Below are 27968 nucleotides of genomic sequence, written 5' to 3'. Positions count from 1 at the left end.
AAATACGCTCTAGAGGTTTGCTCTGGACTATGGCCACAGTCAGGAAGGATGTCATAAAAATAAATTAATAAAAAAGGCACTTTTTTTATTTTGCATTGACTTTCTGCATAGGAAAGTCTCCTTCGCTTTCTTATATAGTTAAATAAACAGTATGTAGACAAATACTGGACAAATGGAAGCCATAAGATTACACTTTTTGCTTCTGGTGAATGGAGGCCTATAGAAACATTAACCCATTCACCCCCAGGGATATTTTCCATTTTTCATTTTTGTTTTTTCCTTCAATTCTTTTTTTCATTTTTCCATCAATGTAGCTGTATGAGGGCTTGGTTTTTTTGCGGGACGAGTTGTACTTTTGAATGACACCATTGATTTTACCACATAGTGTACTGGAAAATAGGAAAACAATTTCAAGTGCGATGAATTGCAAAAAGAAGTGCAATTCCAAAATGTTTTTTTTTTATTTACCACTTTCAATACATGGTAAAACGATTCTCCAGGTCTGTACGCGTATGCAGATACCAAACATGTATTGGTTCTTTTTTATTTAAGTGGTATAAAGAAATTCCAAAATTTGGATTAAAAAAGGTTTTTGCATTTGTCGCCATTTTCCGAGACCCATAGCGTCTCCATTTTTTTGTGATCTGGGGCTGGGTGGTGGCCTATTTTTTGCAGCTTGATCTGACATTTTTATTCATACCATTTTGGGGTAGACACGATGTTTTGATCGCCCATTATTACATTTTATTGCAATGTTGCGGAAACCAAAAAAACGTAATTAAGGCGTTTTGATTTATTTTCTTGTTACGCCGTTTACCGATCAGATTAATTTCCTTTATATTTTGATAGATCGGGCATTTCTGAAAGTAGCGATACCAAATACAGTGCCTTGTGAAAGTATTTGCCCCCCTTGAACTTTTCTACCTTTTGCCACATTTATGGCTTCAAATATAAAGATATAAAATTAAAATTTGGGGGGGAAGAATCAACAACAAGTTGGACACAATCGTGAAGTGGAAAAAAATTTATTGGATATTTAAAACTTTTTTAAAAAATTCAAAACTGAAAAGTGGGGCGTGCAATATTATTCGGCCCCCTTGAGTTAATACTTTGTAGCGCCACCTTTTGCTGCGATTACAGCTGCAAGTCACTTGGGGTATGTCTCTATCAGTTTTGCACATCGAGAGGCTGCAATTCTTGCCCATTCTTCTTTGCAAAACAGCTCAAGCTCATTGAGGTTGGGTGGAGGGTGTTTGTGAACAGCAGTTTTCAGCTCTTTCCACAGATTCTTGATTGGATTCAGGTCTGGACTTTGACTTGGTCATTCTAACACCTGGATACGTTTATTTTTGAACCATTCCATTGTAGATTTTGCTTTATGTTTGGGATCATTGTCTTGTTGGAAGATAAATCTCCATCTCAGTCTCAGGTCTTTTGCATTGTATTTGTATTTTTTTTTAATTGTTTTACTTTTAATGGGAACAATAGTGTGATTTGAAATTTTGTGTTGTTTTTTTTTTAATTATATTTTTTTGAAGGCAGGGACACAGCTGATGACGTAAATATATGTCATCGGTTGTGAAGGGGTTAAAATGTAACTAAACTTTTTTTTTTATATATGTATATAGTTTTTGTCCAGCATGGAAAGTTATGAAAGTTTGCAATTCACTTTATTGGGTCATTTGTCTTCACTCCTGTAGAAAAAATGCATGTAACTGGCTTTCAAACCCCTTAGGCTGGTTTCACACGTCCTGATATGTCCAGCACCGGAAAAAAACGGTACCGGAGATACCCGTGTCCCGATGCCCATGTGTCCGTGTGTGTTTTACGTGTTGCAACCATGTGCCACCCGTGTGCCGCATCAGGATCACACGGACGGGCGCCTGGGAATTAGCGCTACAGTTAGTGTTGTTCTCAAGCGCCGGTGCTGAACGCTGCCCTCATCATGGTTCCCTGCCGGTGCTGTGATCAGCACCAGCAGGGACAACGATGAGGGTAGTATTAGTCTACTCCCGGTGTCCCCACCTGTAAAAATAAGAATAAAATAATAAAATCCATGTACTCACCTCTCCCCAAGGTAATCCATGCGACCACTGCTGCCGAGGAGTCTGGGAGAATGAGCGGCTATGGAGCTGCAGCTCAGGAGCGGTGTCCTGTCACTCACTGAGCCGCTCATTCTTCCCGGCTCCTCGGCAGCAGCGGTCGCATGGATTACAGTGGGGACACCTAGGAGAGGTGAGTGCATGGATCTTATTATTTTATTCTTATTTTTACAGGTGGGGACACCGGGAGCAGACTACTACTACCCCCATCATTGTCCCTGCTGGTGCTGATCACAGCAACGGCAGGGAACCATGATGAGGGCAGCGTTCAGCACTGGCGCTTGGGAACAGCGCCATTCCCAGGCGCCGGTACATGTGACACGGATGTCATCCGTGTGGTACTTTTTGTGGACCGTGTATTCGCAAAAAAACTGACTTGTCTCCGAGTGGAGCACATGGACACACGGTCCGTGAAAACACACTAAGATGTGCACAGACCCATTGATTTTAATGGGTCTGCATGCGTCAGTGTCTCCGGTACGTGTGGAAACTGTCACCACTCGTACCGGAGATACTGACGTGTGAAAGAGGCTTATTCTGTTTGCATTGAGATCAGAATGTACTCATATGGAGTACAGATCCTGGCAGTGACAGGGTGAGCGCCTGTGTCTCACTAACTCTGGGGATAATCTGCTGCAGGATATCGTTCTGATAAGCAAAACACTCAGAGGAGGAGACAGGAGCGGACCCATCACTGCCATCATCTGTACTCCAAAAGAGTACGTTCTTATATTAATGCACTAAAGGCAAGCAGGCACATAGACGGGGGAATAGCAAGGGTTTGGAAGCAACTTGCATGCAATTTTTTTGCAGGAATAAAGACAAATCCCCTAATAAAGTGACTTGCAAAATTTCATGCTGGAGAAAGTTATATAAAAAAAAGTTTAGTTACTTTTTAAGGTACATGTCAGGAAAAACTCCCAGTGTATACTTTAGGGTAAGTGCATAGCAGACACAGTGTGCACTTAGTCTTAGCCCCATATAAAGGTGCTGGTCTGTGTTCAGAACAAAGACAGTTTTATTAGTAATTTGAGGCACAAACCCAATGTCCCAGCCTCAGTTTCCTTCATTAGATTACATTGCAAATACATGTCAGATTCTTTTTCACCGGAATAAACTTCTATTTGGACATATCATTTAGGTGGCTTCACCCCTAACCCATGTAAATGTTGCATCTCTTGGGGGGGTTTTTGCACAGAAAATCTACGGGATCTATTTTTTGGTCCTTAACATCTGTTTTTCTAGTATGAAAAATAGGACATGGTCCACAAAAAGGAAAACAGCCATCAGTCTGATTATACCATGTGTCCGTATTTTTTATTTTTTATTTATTTTTTTAACAGTTGAGATTAAAAAAAATGATGTGTTTGGGTTGTTGATGCAGTTTTTCAGCCAAAGCCAAAAATGGATTCAGCAGACAGAAGTAGGAATTCTTTCTTCATGTTTCTTGTTCCTTTAAATTCCACGACTGCGTAAAAAAGTGCAGTGGTGTTTTTAAAAAAAAAACAAAACAAAAAAAACATTAGTGTGAAAGTCCTTATCTGGTATACAGAGCTGTAGGGACGCTGTGTTTCGCCTTATGCAGGATCTGTGTGTGCAATTTTGCAATGTGCATGAGACCCTAGTTCAGGACTCCACAACGACACCTCGCTCTATTATTTCACAAGTGTTCATGCCACAATACAGAGTCATATTGCCTCAAATGTAGGCCTAGAGTAGGGTAGTGTGGCATCAAGTTTTTCCTGATTTCACAATTGCTAAAAAATACAAAAGTATACAAAAGTATGTTAGTAATTATTGCAAATGAAGTTTTTCTCCCCAATGGGTTCTGTTCATTGCTTTGTGCAGGTAACAAGCGGTGTTCGAGATTGCAATATACCACAAGTGATAGGATGACGGGGAGCTCCAGTCTTAAAACGAAAGAAAGTCACTATGCTATTTTCTACAGTTGCCACTGACCATTTGAGTTTCCACAAAAAGTGCACGAGTAAGATTATTGAGATCCCAAAAATCAAAATCACAAGAGGATCCAATGTACATGAATTTCATCACAGCAACTCATAATAGTGTGTACGGCCCCCACGTGCCAGAATACCCCCCGACAACATCTGTGATGCTGGTTAGATGGTGGATTGTGTCTGAAGGTTCTCCAGCCAGACATGGATGAAGGTATCAGTGACCTCCTGGACAGTCTGGCATCATTTGTATGCACTGATACAGAATATCCCAGACGTTCTGAGGGACAATCAATGCCTTCAACATCCAGGAACTGCCTATACATTATGGCCACGAGGCCAGGCATTGTGCTGCACAAAGATGAACCCAAGACCCACTGCACCGGTGTAAGGTCTGACAAGGGCTCTGAGGATTTCATCCTGTTACCCAACAGCCATCAGGGTCCAGTTGGCCATTTCTTGGAGGTTTGTGCAGCCCATCACTGGTGATGCTAAATGATGTTCCAACATGGCATTTTCAGACTCATTGACCTCACATGTGCTCAGCGTGAATCTGCTCTGCGAATGGGGCGCTAATGGTAGACCTGCCAATGTTGGTGCCAATCAAGTTGCATGGTGCAACCACCAGGCCGACTTACTTGGATCAACCCATATATTTCCTCTACATTCCCAATTACAAATCATTCAAACGGATAGAAAGGGGGGAGGGGGGGGAAGTGTAGATTGGATGAAATATGAAATATCACATTTGTATAAAAAAAAAAAAAAAAAAAACTCATGCCATCTTTTCATCACAAGCACCAGGGAGGGCAAGCATCATCTTTTGTTTTACTGAATTGTATTTATAGGCTGCAGACATTTTAGTGAACCAGCCTTTGTGGAGTCTGCTCTCGGGGTTGTATAAGCTGATCTTTGCAATATTATCTCATGGAAAGGTAAGTTGTTTATAAAGATTCTGCACCAAAACCACTGAAAAAAAAAAGATATCTATCTATCTATCTATCTATCTATCTATCTATCTATCTATCTATCTATCTATCTATCTATCTCTTGTAAAAAGCTTCCGGTTCAAACACAGATGTAGTGTCAGTGCATCCATATGTGACACATTGGGTAGGTGGAACAAAGTAACTAGATGCTTTAACGTCTATAGAAAGAACTGTTGCTAAGGGTTTATTCTGTTGCCCCATTTCTGCATTGTACCCCTAATTGTCTGGCTGACATCATAGAAATCTGATGTGCGCCTAGATACCCTTTGAAGCTTGCAAAACATTAACCTCCACATGTCAGTGGCAATTCTTACCCAAGATAGGCGCTTCATTGTGTGTGATCTGGGAATACATATTAGACATGTGCTAATGGTGCGCTCTGATCCCAGGTTCCCTTGACCTTTGCTTCTTCAGAACAGAATACATTGTATTTGCCCATCTATGTGTTATGCTTTGAGTACAGGAGACAAAGTAGAGGATTCTTGGAGTGTGATGCCAACAGAGGAGGAAAAAGACGTAGTTACTTACCGGTAACGGGATTTCTCAGAGCCCATGACGGCACCACAGAGAGAGGGGATCCGCCCTACAAGGACAGGAAACCTACAGATAAAAAGGGCGGTACCTCTCTCCCGCATCAGTTGTTTACAGAGCATGAGAGGACCACCAGGTTAGTAACACAAAATTTTACAATTTAAGACCTCGCTAGACACACCACGTGGCTACAATAATTAACTAATAAGCGTTTGTGTGAAGGTGGGGCCTGCCGATAGGGCCTGAATATCACTAACCCTACGTGCGGATGTGAGAGCTACCAAGAGTGCTGTTTTTAGAGACAGAGTTTTTAGGGATGCTTCTGACAGGGGTTCAAAAGGTGCCTCAGTTAGGGCTGAAAGGACCAAGTTCAAATCCCAGGGTGTAGTATTTCGGGATGGGATAGGGCGGGATCTAGCTGATGCCTTAATAAACCTAGATACCCATCTATCCCTGGCTAGGTCAAAATTATAGAGTGCTCCCAGGGCCGCAAGTTGAACTTTTAAAGGTACTTGTGGCCAGACCTTGCTCCAAACCCCTCTGTAAAAATTCCAGGATAGCTGTCAACGGAACCTCCCCACCCAACCTGGAACTGAAAGGAATTTCTTCCAGGTTTTCCCGTATAGTTTGGTGGTGACTGGTTTTCTACTTTGAAGTAGTGTGGTGATCAAATTTGGGGAGAAACCTTTGTCTTTCAGAAGAGCCCTCTCAAATTCCAGGCTGTCAAGTGTAAGCTTGACACCTGAGGATGGAGGACCGGACCCTGAGAAAGAAGGTCCGGGAGCTCCGGGAGAACCCATGGATCGGAGATTGACAACCTCCTCAGCCACGAAAACCATGCTCTCTTTGGCCAAAAGGGGGCTATTAGGATTACCCTCGCTTCCGCTTCTCTGATTTTCCTCAGAACAGCTGGAATCAGAGCGGTCGGAGGAAAAGCGTAAGCTAGAGGGTAATTCCAAGGGATCATAAAGGCATCCACGGCTACCGGGTTCCCTTTGGGAACTAGGGAGCAAAAAGAGTGTGTTTTTTTGTTCTGATTGCTGGCAAACAGATCTATGGAGGGACGGCCCCACCTTTGTACAATCTGCCGAAAAACAGCCTCACTTAATTCCCACTCGCGCTGCTTCAACGGAGTCCGACTCAGAAAGTCTGCGGTGCGGTTTTCTACCCCTTTTATGTGTAGAGCGGATAGGGATTACAAGTTCTCCTCGGCTAGGTGAAAGATGACCTTTGTCGTCTGCATTAGGGAATGGGACCGTGTACCCCCCTGGTGGTTCAGGTATGCCACTACTATTCGGTTGTCTGAGAAGACCCTCACGTGATGTCCTTGTAGTGTGTGCATGAACTCCTGGAGTGCCTGCTCTACTGCTAGGAGCTCCTTCATGTTTGAGGACATTAGTTTCAGGCGTTCTGTCCAGACCCCCTGAGCTACCAGGTTGTTGAGGTGGGCCCCCCAGCCCCCGGGGCTTGCATCTGTCGTCAGGACTTGCGGTGTCGGGATTGTCCAAGGAATCCCCCGGGCCAGATTGTGTATGTTCCCCCACCACTCTAGGGAAAGTGTGGTTTTTACAGATAGCGTTAACAGCCCTTCTAAACGCCCTTTTAGTGCTTTTTCTGCCTCTAGGATTTCCCACTGAAGGGTCCTGGTATGTATTTGAGCCCATTGAACGGCCGGAAAGCACGCTGTCAGGAAACCTAGCAGGGACATGGCCTCCCGAAGGGACATATCACGGGCAAAATCCCACCCGTCTATCAGGTTTAAGATTTTTTGAATTTTCCCTGAGGGAGACGACACTCCTGAATTTTTGAATCCAGTATGACGCCTAGGTACTCCTGTATCTGGCATGGTTCTGTCTTGGACTTTTCCAGATTCAAAAGCCACCCTAAGCGAGTCAAGGAATCCATGACCTTTTCCAGATGGGATTTGCAGTCCAGGAAGGAGCTGCCTATTATCAGGAAGTCGTCTAGGTATGGGACAACCAGGGTGTTCTGCTCCCTTAGATGAGCCATCACCTCTGCAACCACTTTGGTGAAGACCCTTGGGGCTATGGCGATGCCGAATGGGAGGGCTGTATATTGGTAGTGCTTGACCACTCCACCCATAGGAACAGCTACCCTGAGGAACTTCTGGTAGTCCTCGTGTATCGGGACGTGATAATAAGCGTCTTTTAAGTCCAGGACGGCGATGAAACAACCAGGAAACAGCATTTTTATTGAAGATTTTATTGTTTCCATTTTGAAGGGTTCCACCTTCAACAGCTTGTTCAGCTTTTTCAGATTCACAATCGTCCTGTATGTCCCATCTGTTTTTTTTTTTCTCAGGAATAGTGGAGAATAGAAGCCCATGGATTTTTTGGGCCGGGGATCTGTTAGACCCATGGTAGACCTGACTGCCTTGATGAGGCTGTTTCCTCAATGGGGAAACAGCTCCGACCTCCTCTAACTGTAGACGAGGAAGAGGTGGAAGTGTCCGAATCCCCGTCATCCTCAGAACTGCTAGACATGGACTCTGATATGTTTTTAGTTTTCTTTACTCTTTTGCCCTGAAAAGATTTAATAGTGTTTTCAACTTGCGACTTAATTAGGTCTCTAAGATCAGAGGCAAATCTCGGGGTTCCCTCGCATATGGTCTGCTCAATGCAGGAGCTGCAGAGTCTCTTTCCCCAAGTAGTGGGCAAGGCCTCAGTGCATAATGCACAAGTCCTATTTTTTGTTTTCCCTTTACTCTTTTTTCCCTACGGGAGACAAAAGAGAGAGAGCAAGGGCCCCTAGTTACAAAGTGGACTTTCACGAAGTTCACTTACCAACCAGATGGAAGAGCAGGTACCGGTTCAGGAGGTGGAGCCATCTTTGTAGCCGGAGTCCTCCTGGAAGATGCCGAGGTGGAGTCCTTGCTGCGACGATCTGCCAGAGTGCCCACTTCCACTCCGGTCCTGGCCTTCCGGTCCCTTTTTCCGTTGGGGTGGTGGTGGCGACTGAGGATGTAGCTGCTGCTCCTCAGGTAGGTCCTGGTCACTCATTGTTACAGTATATAGTTTTTTTGCTTTTTCACACAGCGTGCCAGAGCCCAGAAGAGCAAATACTGGCATCCTCTGCTGTGTTTTAAGGCACTGGGAGTCCCTCCCATAGAGCCTGTAGTGACCTGGCCCTCCCCTTCCTCCCCCGCACCCGTGGGGGGGGCACCCGCACGGACTGGTTACCCAGTCATGCATTGTGGCACCGTGTCATGCGGGGGGGGGGGGGGGGGGGGGGGAGGGGTTGACACTCACACAGACTGGTTATCCAGTCATGCATTGCGGCGGCGCCGCGTCATCCGGGGGCACCTGGAAGCTTAAATGCATGCTGTCGGGCCACGCGCATGCTCACCTCCGCAACCAGGGGGTCTAGCACAGCCCTGGCAGCCTCCTCTTTGTCCAGACCCCCCTCCGCAGACCCTAAAGGGCCACTGACCTCAGCGGTGGCGCTTCAGGACACCGCACCAGCCGAGGCAGGGGGACCCCCCAGCGGCCTGGATCAGACTGACGGGGCCTGGCATCCCACGACGTCCATCTTCTGGCACCCCACAGGTATGCCTCCTCTGGACTGTAGGGTCCCGTCAAGGACAGGAAACCAACTGATGCGGGAGAGAGGTACCGCCCTTTTATCTGTAGGTTTCCTGTCCTTGAAGGGTGGATCCCCTCTCTCCGTGGTGCAGTCATGGGGGAAGGAGAAATCCAAGCTGGTAATGAATCCAGACGGAATACTTTTTTGAAGTCTAAACAGACACCATTTACATGGAGTACAGACAGTGACACGGCCCAGCCACAGATCTCCTGACCCAGAAGCAACTGGACACACAGGAAATCATCACGTTTGGGTCAGGAGACCTGCAGCCAGTCGTTGCATCACTGTCAGGCTTGCACATCTGTGTCAGTCCAATGACCATCTGAGACCGGCTGACTGGAGCACTTGTTACAGACTAGTAATGTTTGGTCCCCAATGAATAAGTAAAAACATTCACACACACGGTTTTCCTAAAGATATATCTCACCGAGATATTTGTTTTGTCCATAGGACATGTGCTGTACATAGGCGGATTATAATGAGGGCAATCCGGGCGACCGCCCGGGGCCCCAAGCCTCCAGAGGGCCCGCGGCTCCGGGCGGGGTGTCTAATGCCGGATTGCCCTCATTATATGTGCGGGCCGCCGCGGCACATACCGGTAGCAGTGGCGGGAGGGGGGGCCCTGTACCGCTCCCCCAGCAGCGGCCGCCACTACTTCTTCATCCGCCGGGCCAGCACTGCAGCAGTTAACTTCCCTGTGCTGGCCCGGCAGCGTCACTGCTAGGAGACACGGCCCTGTGCGCGGCTGTGTCTCCTAGCTGTGACGTCACGCAGTGCGCACCCGGCCTGCACTGCTGCACCGAAGAGCCTGAGGACTGGAGCCGAGCCGGGGGATGGTGAGTGTGTGTGTGTGTGTGTGTGTGTGTGTGTGTGTGTGTGTGTGTGTGTGTGTGTGTGTGTGTGTGTGGGCAGATGTCATTGTGTGATGTCTGTGTGTGTGTGTGTGGGCAGATGTCATTGTGTGATGTCTGTGTGTGTGTGTGTGTGTGTGGGCAGATGTCATTGTGTGATGTCTGTGTGTGTGTGGGCAGATGTCATTGTGTGATGTCTGTGTGTGTGTGTGTGTGTGTGTGTGTGTGGGCAGATGTCATTGTGTGATGTCTGTGTGTGTGTGTGTGTGTGTGTGTGTGTGGGCAGATGTCATTGTGTGATGTCTGTGTGTGTGGGCAGATGTCATTGTGTGATGTCTGTGTGTGTGTGTGGGCAGATGTCATTGTGTGATGTCTGTGTGTGTGTGTGTGGGCAGATGTCATTGTGTGATGTCTGTGTGTGTGGGCAGATGTCATTGTGTGATGTCTGTGTGTGTGTGTGTGGGCAGATGTCATTGTGTGATGTCTGTGTGTGTGTGTGTGGGCAGATGTCATTGTGTGATGTCTGTGTGTGTGTGGGCAGATGTCATTGTGTGATGTCTGTGTGTGTGTGTGGGCAGATGTCATTGTGTGATGTCTGTGTGTGTGTGTGTGGGCAGATGTCATTGTGTGATGTCTGTGTGTGTGTGTGGGCAGATGTCATTGTGTGATGTCTGTGTGTGGGCAGATGTCATTGTGTGATGTCTGTGTGTGTGTGGGCAGATGTCATTGTGTGATGTCTGTGTGTGTGTGGGCAGATGTCATTGTGTGATGTCTGTGTGTGTGTGGGCAGATGTCATTGTGTGATGTCTGTGTGTGTGTGGGCAGATGTCATTGTGTGATGTGTGTGTGGGCAGATGTCATTGTGTGATGTCTGTGTGTGTGTGGGCAGATGTCATTGTGTGATGTCTGTGTGTGTGTGGGCAGATGTCATTGTGTGATGTCTGTTTGTATGTGTGTGTGTGGGCAGATATGATTGTGTGATGTCTGTTTATATGTATTTTTGTGTTTCAAATGTGTTTATGCGTGTATGTATATGTTTGTGTGTGCGTGACTGTGTGCGGCCACCTGCTGAGTATAGATGGCGCTGTGCGGCCTCCTGCTGTCTCTGGGGGGGGGGGGGGGGGCGCGGCGCCATCTATACACAGCGGGAGGCCGCGCGGCGCCATCTATACACAGCGGGAGGCCGCGCGGCGCCATCTATACACAGCGGGAGGCCGCGCGGCGCCATCTATACACAGCGGGAGGCCCCGCGGCGCCATCTATACACAGCGGGAGGCCGCGCGGCGCCATCTATACACAGCGGGAGGCCGCGCGGCGCCATCTATACACAGCGGGAGGCCGCGCGGCGCCATCTATACACAGCGGGAGGCCGCGCGGCGCCATCTATACACAGCGGGAGGCCGCGCGGCGCCATCTATACACAGCGGGAGGCCGCGCGGCGCCATCTATACACAGCGGGAGGCCGCGCGGCGCCATCTATACACCGCGGGAGTCTCAGTGCTTTGCAAGAGCAGTCAATAAATTCTGCTTGACTAATTCTGAGCACCATAAAGTCTGGTTCGCTTCTAACCTGCTGTCTTCATTTTCAGCTTGCTGAATTCTAACTCATTTACTGTCATTCGAGACGATGCCTTTGCTGGTCTCTTTCACCTTGAATACCTGTAAGTGCTCCACTTAATGTCATATTTTTGATTCTGTTCTTCTTCATCTTATGTCATGTGCAATTGTATGAGCAAGTATTCATATGAATTTATGACCTACTTAAACCTTCGAGGACCTTAAATTTTATTCAAATTTTTTTCCAGTTTAAAACTATGGGACATATATGTGCCTTGGTCCTCAAAGGGTTTTTAAAGGGGCTGCAAACATAAATACGAAAAAAATAATTCAATTAGTGCTTTTTGTGTTCATTTAATTTTTATTTGAAGTCCATTTTTTTTTTTTTTTTATATACCTTGAAATTAAGCCCTACCCCATGGAATGAAGCCCTACCTACATGACATCTGAGAGCTACATGGATCCCGCTTGTGAGGTGCCTGTCCGTCACTACTATTCAGTTTTAGGGTCCACTCACTAAGCCATATATTCTCTCATGCAAGAGAATAGGGCCAATTATGCTAATGACACTCGGCTCAAACTCTGTCAGAGCTTCAACTGAGTGATCCGATTCTCTCGCAGCACAGATATGGAGAACTTACTTTCTCCATCTTCTCCATAGTCTGTGAGCATTCATCAGACTGCACTTGGATGACATCCGAGTGCAGTCTAATGTTTTACGTGCACCCATAGACTTGTATGGGTGCACATGGTCCGAATATCGAATGAGATTATTTTCTCATGCCGATAATCGCAGTTCTGCATTGTCCCATAGTATAACATAGGGCAGAGTCCTATCCGATAAAACATCACATAGCATTTGGCCTTGTTATACGACAGTGTGAGCGAGCCCTTAGAGTCAAGAAATAGTTACATGCAGATGATGATATTACTCTCCCAGTGTATATTTTTTTAGGCGAGTTCATAGTAAATGCTTTGCCTTTTTGACATGTGATCAACTAAAGAACAAGAAAGATTTAGGACCTCCCCTATACAGAAACGGAAAATAGTTTGGAGGACTTGCATGTCCTTTTTTATTTATTATGAGAAAATCATAAAAGATCCCATTTAACCATGCTGTGACTTTCTGCTGAGGGAGAGTTGCCCTATTCAGAGTCTGTAATAAGACCTGCTGACAAAAGTGTTGAAGATACAGTCTAATGTGAATTAACAATGAAAAAAAAGTTAATTTCACAAATGGCTTGTATTTTTTTTTTAATACAAACTTTTTTGTATTTATAGCTCCTTTAAAGGGAATCTGTCATCAGGTTTTTGCCACCTAATCTGAGAGCAGCATAATGTAGGGTTAGAGGCACTGATTCCAGTAATGTGTCACTTACTGGGCTGCTTAGTGTTGTTTTGATAAAATCATTGATTTGTCAGAAGGTAATCATCACTAGATGACTAGTAAGTTCTGTAGGACCCCACCCCCATCACTGATCAGTAGATTTCTGTGTACACTGAGCATGGGCCTGCCAATCAGTGGTGTGGGTGGGGCTATACAGAGCACAGCATTCAGAGAGCTGCTAGATCTGCAGCAGATAAAACGGTGATTTTCTCAAAATGACAACAAGCAGCTGAAAAAGTGACACATCGCTGGAATCAGGGTATCTGCCCCAATATTGTGCTGCTCTCGGATGAGGCAGCACAATTAATATTGTGCCAAATTAATTTCCCGTGAACTATCACATGATCTATCACAGGGGATCATGTGACATGTCACGTGATAAATCAGGTGGTGGTGGGTTGGACCGCGCCTTCTAAACTGCCCGGGGCCCTTGCTACTCTTAATCCACCCCTGGTGCTGTAGACAGTGATTTTATCTGCACATAACTTTGCTGTCCAACTACCTGCAAACTGTCAACTCCTGTTACCCAGCATTGAGGTGGTTGACTGAACGTTGTCTATACACTAGAGAAAGGCACCTGTAAGCACTCCTTGACTGGAGAAGGGGGGACAAAAAGCTCCTGCTGCTCCAATCCTTGTTTGATGACATGTCTTAATGAGTGAAGTAATAAGTACAGCATGATGCAGCCACTGCAGCTGTGTCAGAGGGGTGGTGCTGGAGCAGGTGGGCTATGTAAAGCAGATTTTTTTATGTTATTTTTATTTTTAGCACAAACCTTAAAAAGGATAAGGAAGCAGCTTCAAGGGGGAAGGCTTGATTGTGTGGATGCAAGTTGTTTGTGACCCTCAGACATACCCCATATTCTTACCCTAAAGATGGTTTTATTAAGGAGTACTGTGAACATACCCAAATGCTGTATTTTGCACATTTTATCCTCTAAGACTAGATAGAAAATACAGAATCCACAAAGAAAAAAAAAAAAAGAAAGATCCAGCTCACCCTCAGTATACACCCAGTCCTGGGTGGGTGGGGGGAGCACAGGACCACACTACTGCTTAGAGTCAGGCATTGCAAACAGAAAGGGATCCAGCTTCTAGTCAGACAAGGTAAAATTATGCTTTAAATTCCATATATTTTTATATTGGGGGTGGGGGTGGGGGGGATGGAGAATGGAAAAAAAAAAAAAAAAAGTCCCAAGATCAAACATGTTTCAAGTGCACAGTGGTCTTAAACAGTGTAAATCTGAAACGCATTTTGTGATCTTGGGACATCTTTCCCTTCCCCATACTCAGTGTGTTCTGTTTAACTATTGAATTAAAGCCCGATCAGATGCTGGATCCCTTGCTTGTTTGCATAGGGTGAAATCCACATGACAAACCCCAGGTTTACAGGCTCTTCCTTGTTATTCATGATTCAAGTTTAGCTTTTTGCAAATTGTGCAGCTAGACTTTCTTTGAATGCAGAACAAACAAAAGTCACCTTCAATAGAGTTTATTTTCTCTTCATAAAACTACATTCTCTTTACTCTGCACATGAACTGTTATAACTAGCCTCCCGACAGTCTGCAACACAAGATGATAACACACCATATCAACAGGGTTGAAGTGATCAGGACCACAGCCACGAAAGAAAAAAACAATGACAACATGCAGGCACCGAGAGAGAGTGACAGACAAGGAATCATCCTAATAAGCAGCAAAGCTTCAGGGATTGGAAGGTCAGAAGCTGCAGGGTTGTGAGGCCCTGTACAGTCATTGCTGCAGGGGCTTGGGGAGAGACAGGCCTCTACAGCAGCGAGGGCTTCTCCTGCAGACTCCTAGGTGTACAGTGACTACATAAAGATGGTTAAGTGCTCAGTGCGATGACTCTTCCTAGTTGATGACTGGCTTCCTGAAATTTCTTCCTGCAAAGCAAGCCTTGGATCCCAACTCCTCTTCAATTCTGCATGATAAAAAACAGTTACTTTACATTGACCCCCATACACTAAGCATCTATTGAGATGTAAGGACTTTATTTTAATCACTTACCTGAGCAGTTGGTTGTATTTTGCAAGTCTCTCAGATCTACACGGAGCTCCAGTTTTTATCTGAATGAAAAAAAGAAAATAAAGAGATGAAGTTGATAGTAACTTACAGAGAGGAAGAAAAGCCGAAGCAATAAACATAGGATATACTCTAGTCATTTATACCTGTCCAGTGCAAAGGCCAACCACAAGATCAGCAATGAAGGTGTCTTCAGTCTCTCCAGATCGATGGCTGACCATTACTCCCCAGCCATTGGTTTGAGCCAGTTTGCATCTATGCAAAAAAAAAAAAAAAAAAAAAAAAAAAAAAAAAGACAAATCTGAGAATATGCCACAAATTCCCAATAATCAGCAAGCGCTTTTAAACATTTCATGCATGGCCATAAAAGTACTAACCACCACCATAGGTTACAATAACTACCCAAGAAACAGGGCAAACACTCCAAAATAAAAATTAATAATTTTATCAACATAATTAAAAACAAAAACTTAACACCACACCAACATGTATTAGGATTTTTAAGACCTACCTTGATATTATGTATTTGATAATCCCCTATTTGGTCCTTAAATAATGTCTTAATGCCCATAAACAGTCACATATGGTTGCCAGGATGGAAATGGGGAGTCTGTACTAAATAGTTATGCTTAAAAATCTGTAGAGCCCAAGGAAGGAATGATGTGGTGGTCAGCTTCCCCTTACCCAGACACGCATTTCGCCGCTGTTTCTTCCGGGGGGCATGTCTGCAGAAACCAAGAAAACCAGCTGACCCTCTGATGTGGTGATAGCGCGTGGTGATGGTTGCAGCATGCGCTACCACATCAGAGGGTCAGCTGGTTTTCTTGGTTTCTGCAGACATGCCCCCCAGAAGAAGCGGCGGCGAAACGAGTGTCGGGGTAAGGGGAAGCTGACCACCACATCATTCCTTCCTTGGGCTCTTTAGGTAATGTTTTTAGGCATAACTATTTAGTACAGATTCCCCAAACCAAATAGGATTTTTAAGACCCACCTTGATATGTCTCCTGACACAATAGGACAATTAATTGGACATGGGGTATTTTACATCTGTGTGGTCTTTATACTTAATATTTATTGATATTTTCTAGATATGGAAATGTTTGTTGTGTCAGCATTTTGCATGAATACATGTTTGTGTGGTGTTAAGTTCCCCCTTCATATCGTATACTGCTTTTTTTGTGTTTTTAATTATATTGATAAAATTATTGGTTTTATTTTGGAGTGATTGCCCTGTTCCTTGGGTAGTTATTGTAACCTAGGGTAGTGTTTAGTAATTGGTCAGGGGTGCCTCTGGGTACTTTGGATGTCTTGTTGAGCCAATATTGCCATAAAAGTGTCAGAAAGCAGATGAAGGTCTCCAATAAGTCCATCTGGCATTGTACAGGAGCAGAGTGGTCAAGTCCCCCGAGTGACTGTACACCAGATAGTGTCGTTTAACATGAGACGTTTCCTGCTTAGAGAATTTTTTTTTTTTTTTTTAAAAAAAAAAAAAAAGAGACCAAGGAAAAAGACGAATCAGGGTCTTAAGGCTCTCAATGCCTAGCACAAGGAAGATTGTTCGCTTGCAACCCATAACCGTTACTTACGCCTGCAGAGATTCAGTAACAGAGCCGATCTGGTTGACCTTCAGAAGAAGACAGTTGCAGGCCTTGTCACTGACGGCCTTCTCAATTCTCTTGGGGTTTGTCACAGTCAAGTCATCTCCGACTACCTGGATGCCTACACTGCCGGTGAACTTTGACCACGCAGGCCAATCATCTTGGTCAAATGGGTCCTCAATGGAAACCACTGGAAGAAAGATGAGCAATTAAACAATGGAAAATAAAAAAAGCAGCAAACTGCTATAGTTATGTTGTGCATTAATAGTCACCTGGGTAGTCCTTAACGAAGCCCTTATACAGGTCGGCCAGCTGGTCGGGGGAGATGTATCTGCTGGGGTCATCTGGGGACTTGAAATCCAAGTCGTACTTTCCATCACGGTAAAACTCAGAGGCTGCTACATCCATCCCGATCACAATCTTATCTGGGTATCCAGCCTTGTTAATGGCAGTCTTCAGAAGTTCCAGAGCTGAGAGGGGAGAGGATGTCAGGTTACAAAATCCATGTGGAATGACAAGCCAATGCTAAGGTAATATTAGTGTACACCATGTATGTATATTACATATATTCTTTATACAGAGGCAAGAGTGTAAGTGCATTTGATTGACAGAAGCTAGTCTTCCAAAGACTACAAAAGTGGAGTCCATAAGTGATACAGGGCAATCCTCCCATCACATTTATAATGCATGTGTCCCTGATCTCCTGCTGCAGAGCCGAACAGGAGCTGCTCATTCACTTAACATTCCTTGTCCTCCCCCCAGCCCACAGCCGAGTATCACTATATTTAGATAGCCTGTCTTCCCACAGTATGGCTACATGCCGTATACAGTTACAGTAACATAACTGCTGCAGATCATTTAGCCAGGAGATTCTAGAGCACCATTCCCACTGGCGCAATATCGGGAAAGTATTAATTTGCCAATTATATTTCACTCCAGAATTCAAAAATAAAAAAAAATTGAAGACCGCACTTTTATAGTCCAGGCAGCTGGGCTTTATAGGGAGAGGTGCACAAAATCACTGTTGTAACCACGCACAGGCACTCAATGCACCCTAACAGCCAGCAGCTTAGTGCACCTTCTCACCTACTTTCTTGCACCCATCGCTGTCCCTAGACTGCTCTGGCTTTACAGGAATTCGATAAATATTTGGGAAGGTGCATTCAACTACCCAGTCCCTCCAAATGTGCACCAAGTGCATACATTTGGTTTAAAGGGAGTATATGCCAGTACAAAATGAATGTAGAAGCCAGTCACCTTACCCCAAGGTTAGTCTCCATTAATGGCATAGGGAATAACTTGCTTATGGCTGAGAGAATCTGACTAGTGGAACCTCCACCAATCCATAAAATTTATTGTCTATGGGATTGTAGACTCTAGCACTCAGCTAGCACCATAGATAATAGAGCGGTGGTTGTTCCCCATTCTTTGCCTCACCAGAAATCAGCAAGTAACCCCCTCAGGACCCATACACAAGCTTCTATATTATGAAACATGCCACAATTTGCATCTGGAAACATAATTTATTTACTCTTGGGTTCCACAAAATAGATCCAAACCTGCAAAAACCTAATGAATTTAAGAAAAAAAAATAAGAACTTGCCATTTGGGGATTCAGTGCAGAAACATTAGGACACTTACCTTCCTTATTCTCAAGGATGTTGGGTGCAAAGCCACCCTCGTCTCCAACATTAGTGGCATCCTGGCCATATTTGCCCTTGATCACGTTCTTTAGGTTGTGGTAAACCTCTGCACCAATGCGCATGGCCTCCTTGAAGCTGGAGGCACCGACTGGCAGGATCATGAACTCTTGCATAGCCAACTTGTTGCCAGCATGAGATCCTCCATTGATCACATTGAACGCCTGTGGAAGAGAAAAAGAGGCCAATTAGGCAACTTCTGCATTCATGCAACTGGGATTACTTGCTCTTATTATTCATAATAAAGTGATTTGCAGTGAAACTTACAGGGACAGGAAGAATGACTTCTGGGTTTCCAGCCAGATCAGCGATGTGACGATACAGGGGCACTCCTTTTTCAGCAGCGCCAGCCTTGCACACCGCCAGAGAGACTCCCAGGATGGCATTAGCACCAAACTTTGCTGTAAAGGGGACAAAAAAAAAAAAAAGTTACTTAAGGACTAGGCAACTACTGCATTATCTATAAGACTACATAGAAAATCCGGCATCATAGATGTAGCCTGCAGGTTGGCCCATAATTGGTTGGCCATCTTGTAACCAGTCAAGTATGTGCATACTACTTGTTGGAAATTGCATTCCAAAAATATCCACATGCAAAAGTGCAAAAGTTAAAACACCCCTGTGGGTGACCTTTAATACAACTGACTTTCAGGCAAAGATCATAAGTCTTATGAATAGACTTTTCAGGTTATGCAGACATGTTGGATATAATGAGTCAAGCTATTGTTGGGAAAATTCCTCCCCCCTCGCCATTTATAATGTAACATTAATAAATGAAGCCTTTTGTTGAGGCTTCAATAGAATACTAAACATTTACACTCCTTCCAGTACTCTATCCATAACAGTGGTAACAATAAAGCAAAGTAAATATTTTTTGAACACCGTCCCTACAGGATCCACAGATAGTCAGAATACACTTACACTTGTTCTCAGTCCCATCCATATCAAGCATTAGTTTGTCGATCTTTTCCTGCTCCACGACACTTAAACTCTGGAAGAAAAAATAAAAAAAAAAAGAGACATTAGCACAGAAGTTTCCATAAGTCTGACTTGATGGATTGGGGTCCACCGTTAGAGGTATTCTCAAGTTGTCTCTTGAGCAGCCCTAGGGTATGCAGTCTCCCTAGTTCCTTGTTTTAGGGTTGGAGGAGCGCTCCCCCTTGAGTGACAGTTCTGGTGAGTAGCAGAGCCATAGTATTAGTAGAATATAAAGCTCAGCAGAATTTTTCCTGTAACATTCAGATGCTAGTGTTTCTTTTCCAAGAGTCTACACCATTTATAAAAAGCCTCGTTTGCGCTCAAATGCCCTGTTATCTCTGAGCTATGATTAGGAGACCTGCTCTAGAAGTAGCAGATGCTGGTGATTTTGCAGGCTTTATAACAGCAGCTTGTCAGGAGCCAAGAGGGAGGTAAGCAAATAAACAACTGTATAGAGGTTGGTGGACTGGAGAGAGGTGACTGGGATATTCAGTTAACCCCTCTCCTGAAGTGTAAAAACTGCACTCTCCAGAAACAAGTGGTTGAGCTTCAGGAAAGTCAGCTGTACACTAAGATAAAAGCCCTTGAGAATGACAGCAGATAAGTTGACAACTGACTTGAATTTTATTTCCACACAAACTTAACTTAAGAATACTCCTTGAAAGATCAGTCACAGGAATCTTTTTATTGTGCCCAAATCAAACAAAGGGGCCAGAAGTGCATTTAATTAAGAAGCATGCACAGTGCTAAACTACAAGTCATCATGGGGCTTCTGTAAAGCCCATTACAGTACCAGCAATTTCATACTGTGAACAAGTTTCTGCACAAATTCGAAAAGCAACATGCTCTGATGACTCCATATCCATAGATGTACTGTTTATATGGGACAATCCATATAGAGTGTGGGTCAATACAAGTTCCAGACTAATGTGCACAAGCCCTTATCCTGCAGTTGTCAGTCTAGATGCTTTTCTACAAGTCTGCCTGCTCATTAAATAAGACTTGAGATCATGTAACAAGTGTCTCCACCAACAGCTGCTGCAGTAAATTTATTCTGCTCCTCCATTAGAGCAACATGGATCTAAGGTATAGATGTCAGATTAATGCCGCTATTCCAATAAGGGTAGACAAGGGTCTCCTATGAACTTAAGATACTGTATAAGGCAAGAATTCAATAGTTTTGAGAAGGAAAAAAAAAAAAAGCATTACGCATAGGTCAGTCAGGTGTCAATGCGTTTCAGTGGCTAGCCGGATGTATGCTGTATTGAGCCGCTTTGGTAAATGTTACAGAAGAGCTGAAGGTTTCAATTGACAAGTTCAGTCTTATTAAAAAGATTTGAGGGATTGAAATGGACCTGTATTGAGGTTATTAACCTCCCATCTGGCCTGCAACTTTTAATGCAAACAGCTTTGTATAGACAAAACAATTTTTTGGCAGCTTTCAGAATATAGGCTCATCCACTGAATGTAGACAAGATTGGCAAACCCAATGCTCATACTTCAATCACCGGTTCTGTAAGAATTGGTGAAGCCAGAATACTGTAGAAAGACGTTTGCATTGTAGTTATTTGCACCATGCTCATCTATGTTGCACCTTATTTAAGGTATACATTGACCCTGCATATTGGCTGCACACCATGACATTTACAGGATCGCCAATTTTAGTCAATACAGTCATGTAGTGATTTTTTGATTTTGGGTCTTTGAACAAACCGATTCTGACCATCTATTGTTATATTTATGACGTACTCCTTTACTTCTGGTTTGCCTTCAGGGTCCTGTTTGCATTTGCACATGCTCTTCGTGGTCACCATGTCCTTATTTGTTATATGTGATTTTTAATCTCATAATAAAGATTCTATTTTTATATGACATGTGGTTATGAGGACCCTTGATCGCTTTTTTTCTTCCTTTGTATTGTCAAACATCTGTCAAGGTACAGTCAAGAGACTCCAAGACACAAGGTAGTATTCAGTGCTGCCCAAATCCGCAGCTTTAACTTTGGAAGAACATCAAAGCAAAAGATTAAGCGCACAAGAGTTTAGCAGCCAGTTAGTAAAAACAAGAACCCATACCTTTCCAACCAGTGCTGGTGCAATGGTATTATTGATGTGCTCAACGGCTTTAGAGACACCTGGAAGGGACAAGCACATTCAATCACTGCACGGATCACACGAGCATGCACCAAGGCATTTCTAGACCAACATCTCCTGCTGAAGGACGCTACGTTTTCCTCTGCCGGACCGTTACATGCACTTATAAAAAGCATCAAGCAGGAGATGTCTGCTGCCTAGGAACGCCATTGCAGCAGTTAGTCAAACCCCATGCATTGGGAGAAGTGCGGGGCACAGGCTCCCATTACCTGGGTGCACAAAGCAGGTCCCAAAAACTCGTTTACATATTTCACAGCTCTGCTCACACCTGAGATCAAGGGACAGAAAGGTGAGGAAACTAGATACAATCCTGGATTTGAGTTCTTGCAGAGATCAAGTCTATCGTAAATTGATCATGAACCCATTAACATTGGTGTCAAAGAATTAATGAACATCACAAGCGAAATGTCGCTGCAGACGTCACTTTGCATAGGATGAAATGCATGGTCAAGACATCAAACCTGCAGCAGCATTCAATTTGGATTTTCCTTGTAGCATGTGGATGAAGTTCTTAAACCTAATCCACAATGTTGGTACTATAGTAATATGTTAAAAAAAAAAAAAGTATTTTTCTACCACTAACTGTCATTTATAATAAGTGCGACAGTTGGAGACTGATTTTTCAATACAAAATCAAAAATTGTGAAAAATTAAGACTAGAGATTAAAAAAAAATTGTTTTAAACACATTGGAGTACCTCAGATAAAGGGTAAGTTTTTGGCACATTAGTGCAATTCCAGCTATTCCTCCTAGAAATGCATGAATAAAATGGGACACTATGGTTCCTTGTATTAAGATGGGGGGGAGGGAGAGAAACACACAACACTTAAAAAGGATGTCCGGTCTAAAATTAATGGTCTGACTGCAGACTAGAATCCCCCCCACCATACACTGTGTGCTGGGAACGCCGGTGGTGTATGTGATATGCATGCTCCAGACAGAACCCAATACACTAGTATGGAGCGAGGCCACACCAGCTAGATGGCACTTACCCGGGAGCATCCAATTTCCAATACATCACTGCTGTTCCCAGATCCAAGACCAGCAAATCCTTGCAGTGCACACAGTTCCTGCGCCGGGAGAATTCATAGGTCTGCAGTCACAGTGTGACTGCAGACTTCATTTTAGACCAGGCAACCCCTTTAATGGGACTAGTAGCATCAAGTTGTCAGTTTATTCACAGGTTTCCAGGGGTAAGAATTCTGTATTGCATCATTGCAAAGATGATCCAGAATTGGCATTTACTACTACATTATCCAACTCTGCTTCAAACAATTGTTACATTTAATATGATTTACAAAATATTCCAAGAGGAAACAAATGCAATAAAAAAGCAGAGACTTACCCTTTCCCAAGTAGCGAGTTTTATCATTATCACGGAGCTCAAGTGCTTCATAGATGCCGGTGGAGGCTCCGCTGGGTACTGCAGCACGGAAAAGGCCTGCGAGGGAGAAAGTTAGTGGGTCACGATTAAAAGACCCCATAGAAAATGAGTTTCGTCAACTCTAACCCAACAATGAACAATAGTTTTAGCTGCCCGATCAGACAGTTTGAAATAAAGTGGGTCACGTTTGATTATTATTTTTTTCAGCTGAAATCTCTTATCCATGAATGATCTTATGATTAAGAATATTCCCACTAACAGTTTGCTTGTCACCAGTCTACAGTCAGATTGATTGACTATTGGACTAAACTGTTTAGAATAGCTGCAATTAAGTCTTAAATATAGCCATCATTGATAAGGATCAGCAGCAGAAGTGATCGTAATGACAGATCCATCAGGATAGGAGGCGCTAACAGGCTTGACGGCATCAGGGGACGGAGTCCCATTTAGTGCATGTGTGAAGTGCTTTCAAGGAACTTCTTGGTCGCTTTGTCACTGCTCGTCCAGTTGCCCTGGCACGACAACAGCGCGCCTGTGCCAATCAACAAGTCTGCAAACTGGTGTAGACAAATGGATGAAGACACAGGAAGATGCAATCCCCAGTCTTCAATGGTGCAAACTGGCAATTATTAGGGACTTGTTAACTATGTAATAGTGTACTGTATAATGGTTACTCCTGTTTTCTTCAATTATTTTATGTTTTCATGCTATAGCACTGCAGAGTGCAACTTTATTTGTTAGTCATGTATGGAGATGGCTACTCTTAGTAAGCACCTGTACACACCTGTTTTCTGTTTGGAAGCAACAGTCAGTCTTTTGTTATTCATCTCTATCTCAGTCATCCATGTTTAAGATTGGAATACAGAAACAGCCAGGCTCCATAACTCCTATAGAAGTGATTTCAAGCCAGGGCAGTAAAATCTGCATCGTAAGGTATGATGCCCATTTTTGGCAACCAGTAAATGAGTCAATCCCCAAATTCAGTGGGGCACATAGAAAGGCAGATTATACTTTATGTACAGTTTAATTTGTGTCATCATTAAGGATTAAATTTGAGCGAAAGGAATGGTTTCCAGTTTTGGAAAGTCATAGAAAAGCCAGTAACCCACCTTTTCCTGTATACAGGTCTACCTCCACAGTGGGGTTCCCACGGGAGTCAAAGATCTCTCTTGCGTGGACTTTAAGGATGGACATGGTGCTGGGGAAAAAAAAAATGCAATGCAGCACAGGATTACAAAAACTGTACATATAAAATGAAGTTACTGCCAGTGAAAGTTCAATATATGCTGGGACAGACATTATTTCTCCATCTCTAGGCTGTGTGCAATATAGCAGCAACCCCATTCACACAATATATTTAAATAAGGTTTGGCGTTGTACCATGGGATCTAGCTGACCCAGCATACTCAAGCCCTGTATTTTGCTGCATGTGATTGATTTTTTGGAAGCTTCTTCTGTAATTTAGCCAAATTTCTGCAATTTAATTCAATGGAGGCAAAGTTAAATCATTCAGGAGCTCACTTTAGTTCCCCCATTCCCTGTATTAAGCAATGCAAATCCAGCACAGAGGGGGTTAAGCTATCATTTTGCAATGGCTGGCTTTGAGAAGACAAGGTTTGCCTCAAGGTCACGAAATCCTGATGACCTTTCCCTTTATGTGTGCGACCCCCATTGTCTGGCCAGGGATTAGCTTCTGTCATCATGTTCCTACAGATGAACCTGATGGAGCAGCGCCAATCATATACCCTATATACATTCACAGCTATGTCCTTGACTATAAGCTTCCTGTGTCCACGCTCCTCCTTCACAACGTCAGAAATGCTGCAATTCAGGTTAACCCTTTTGTTGCCAGCAGACACTAGTATTCTCACAAAAATAAAAATTGGATTTTTTTATATAGTCTAGAGTGGCTTCAGAGGAGCCCCGAGGCTTAGCAGCTTACATAAAGGTGCCGCAGTGCCCAACCCATCCAAAATCATGCAGGAAGAGGAGTGTGAACATCACGGCCTCCTCCATTCATCACCACCTTTCTCATCACGTAGCATCCTCCTAGCAATGGGGCATGCTCAGAAACCTGGCTAGGTCATGCAGTCTTCAAGGGCATCCTCCGTCCTATAGAGCTGGAGGTCATTCCAATAATTTGTATAGGGAAACAATGACTTTTGGGGAAAGGCAGCTGTCCTTTTACTAGCACCATTTTTATGGACGCAGACCGACTTTGAAGGCAGGGAGTACCGGTGCACAAAGTGCAATTTACAAACCAGTATGAATCAGGTGTGGGGGACAAATTACAGGATGCAGATAATGGCTGGTATGTACAGATGCAAACGCAGCAGCCTTGCATACCGACCATGCACAGGCGTCTCCACCATCGGAAGCAAATTGACCATATAAAAATGTCAAAGTGGTACAGGGACTGATGAGGGTTATAGCACTTTGATGCTTCAGAATTTAGCATATTCTACAAGAAAAATGACTTCAAACTACCATTTTGCTGCAGAATCGTCAACAACTGAACAATCAAAGTTTGTCAATAATAGTCAAAATCTGCAATGGATCAGTGTGGATTTTCTGTTGGGAAAGTAGCGTTTCAGGCACGTATGAATGCATCCAGAGAAGCAGAATTTTTCCTATGCATCCTTCCATCCATTTACAATCCACATCTTGTTTGTCTTAAACTGCAACAAAATTGCACTTGGCTGAAGTAAAGAAAAAACCCAGAAAGCAGTTTTATGGTGACACATTGTTTTTCTCAGACAGTACAAAGGTTCACAAAAGGGCGCAGTCCCTGCAAAACATTCACTTCCCTGCAGTCAGATCACCAATGACCCACTTTTATAGTAGCTGGACACCATTGGCTGCTGCAGCCACATCCATACTAATCTAGAAAGGACGGTGAATTTAACCCCATCCTGACTGCAACAGTAAGATTCATACATTCCCATAAAACCAATATTGGCATCAATATACAGTCATGTCCTCCTTTCTATGCAGGTGGGAAGGATTATTAGTCATAAATGCACTTCCTCTTGGGGTGGGGGGCGGCCCTGGCATCAGAGATGTGGAAAAAGAACAGTGATTCAAGGAGCTGAAAAGCTCATTTCTAGAAAATGGCTGCTTGGTAGACGTGCAGTTACTCACGAAGCAGAACACGTCTAGGCCTGGCCGAGTCGTTAAAAAGGGACTTCACCACAGGATATACTGTAGCATTACATCATAAGGCAAGACAGGCATTGGAAAAGGGAAATTTTGTAACGAGATAAATGCAAAAAACTAGTTTACCCTGAGCTTTCATAGAATTGCAAGCAGCATCTTCATTCCTACCAGTTACATAATGTTATAGTGGGCAAGTATTACATTAAACCCTTCTAATCTAGGAGCCGCCTGCAGGATCCCCTCTATAGAACAACGTCTGTTCCAATCAAGCTCCATTGCAGCTTATTAAACCCCTATATGTGAACAGAATACAAAAAAAAAAAAACCACATTTAGAAAAAAAAAAAAAAAAAATACATGGCGGCCATCACCATCTAACCTGCAAACGCACCACACCCACTGAACCCTAGCAACAGATCTCAATAAGAGGAAAGATCAGATCGCAGCACCGGCATTAACCCCTTAAGTGCTGGCACAGCACGCTAATTATCCTTTAGAGCACAAAGTGGGAAGAACGTAGCCCGGAGAGACACCATCTATTTTAAAGAAAGGGTGACTCAGTTCCTTTACAGTCTAGGAAGACATTGGCAGTCTTTGCAAAGGGAAGAGATATAAATTGATCCAGAATGAATAAATGGAAATTATAATAGTTTTATTTTCCATTATTCATTGTGGATCATTTTATGCCTTCTCCTTCCTTTCCAAAAGGTGGCCAGTATATATGCACATGTCTAAATTAGGCAATTTACAACAGGCCACGAATGAATGAATGGACTTGGCGACAGCAAGGGGTTAAGGCCAGGATCCCACCCTATGCATGCAGGTTTCTATTTGTAGCTGCAGCAGCTGAGAGCAGCATCTGTCATATTGGGGTGGGGGTTACTGTACAGGATCCACAAGTGTCACATTCCTGGGGCGTGCATACAGTGGAGGGGCGCCGGCAGATGAGGACTGAGCCTCATTGGGCGCTGACGTCTTCCATTTGCACAGGTCACCATGGTAGTGCAGGCTGGTTGTCATGCTGCAGAGTTGTAGCTAGGCTTCCCAGCTCCTGGGGCACAGCTCACTGCACTCAACTGGGGTTTACATGCCCACCCTACACTCCCACCCCTGTGACAGGGCCACCACTGCAGATAGGACATCACATGGTTGCCCATAGGCTAGCACTGAGGCTTATGCTGGCCATGCAAAGGAGACATTTATCTGCTGTCAATCTTACATGTATGGGTACACCTCTGGTCAGATCTGCAGATAAATGTCCAGTGCATGGTTAGCAATACAAGGCGCGCAGCAACATGGAGAGCAGACAGGGCAAGAATTACATCCTGAGCATATTCCTGATAATTAGCAACAAGCAGGTAATTTTGCAACATGTGACCAGATATAGGTCAGATACCAGGGGCTGCACCAAACCCCATACAGGACTAGTAGCTATAATCCAGGGATAAGCACTGTCAATCATATCTATGTCTGTGACACAAGGAGCACACCCATCATCCGCCATGACTGGGGCCTCTTTGCAGCACTCACCTCTGGGGATAGTCGTACTCTGCTTTCCGGCTAAGAGAAAGGAGAAGCAGCTGCAGCAGCGCTCTGCTTTTATAGTGTCTGAGGACCCGCCTCCTCGCCGGCCATCACAAGCCCCCTTCCTGGGGGATCCCCTGCGTGAGTGTGATTTGCTGAGAGGCGCTCACGCGACCTTCCCCAGAAAAACCGGAAGTGGAGGCGAGCTGCTTTAAGTGCAAGGGGGGACACTGGTGCTGGAGGGGGGCTCGGGAGGTACGGACTACAAGGGTCTTATGCATGGACTTATAGTAAAGACATCAACCCTAATGTATAGACATGCTTATCTATATTTATGCATAAATTTGACCTAAAATTACATCTGATACTAAAAGTTCTTAAAGAGAACCAAATCAAACAAATATTACCCATTAAATAGTGTCATTATCTTTTTTTTTTTTTTTAATTATGGAAAATGAT

General features: G+C 44.1%; 1 protein-coding gene across 3 annotated transcripts in view; it reads right to left on the bottom strand.

Annotated features, from left to right (window-relative positions):
* The window catches only part of ENO1 (enolase 1), a 169384-nt gene extending 141732 nt beyond the window's left edge, over positions 1–27652 (bottom strand). Inside the window, exons 1-12 of one of the 3 annotated variants that reach the window (XM_073656942.1) lie at positions 27516–27652; positions 23940–24028; positions 22792–22887; positions 21369–21427; positions 19237–19306; positions 18583–18716; positions 18257–18479; positions 16888–17085; positions 16604–16805; positions 15164–15272; positions 15003–15061; positions 14451–14916 (exon numbers count right to left, since the gene is read on the bottom strand). In XM_073656942.1, the coding sequence (XP_073513043.1) occupies positions 14847–14916; positions 15003–15061; positions 15164–15272; positions 16604–16805; positions 16888–17085; positions 18257–18479; positions 18583–18716; positions 19237–19306; positions 21369–21427; positions 22792–22887; positions 23940–24024 (1305 nt within the window). In that variant the 5' untranslated portion in view covers positions 24025–24028; positions 27516–27652 and the 3' untranslated portion in view covers positions 14451–14846. Of the gene's footprint in view, positions 1–14450; positions 14917–15002; positions 15062–15163; positions 15273–16603; positions 16806–16887; positions 17086–18256; positions 18480–18582; positions 18717–19236; positions 19307–21368; positions 21428–21655; positions 21715–22791; positions 22888–23939; positions 24029–27515 lie in introns of those variants that run through there. The other 2 variants (XM_073656941.1, XM_073656943.1) reach the window with 2 other exon arrangements.
* Positions 27653–27968: the final 316 nt, after the last annotated feature.

This window comes from Phyllobates terribilis, unplaced genomic scaffold (assembly GCF_046119375.1).
Source record: "Phyllobates terribilis strain yellow unplaced genomic scaffold, ASM4611937v1 Scaffold_12__6_contigs__length_324123572, whole genome shotgun sequence".
Taxonomy (NCBI): Eukaryota; Metazoa; Chordata; class Amphibia; order Anura; family Dendrobatidae; genus Phyllobates; species Phyllobates terribilis.
Note: the sequence above shows the minus strand (reverse complement) of the source record. Positions and strands in the feature narration are given on the sequence as shown.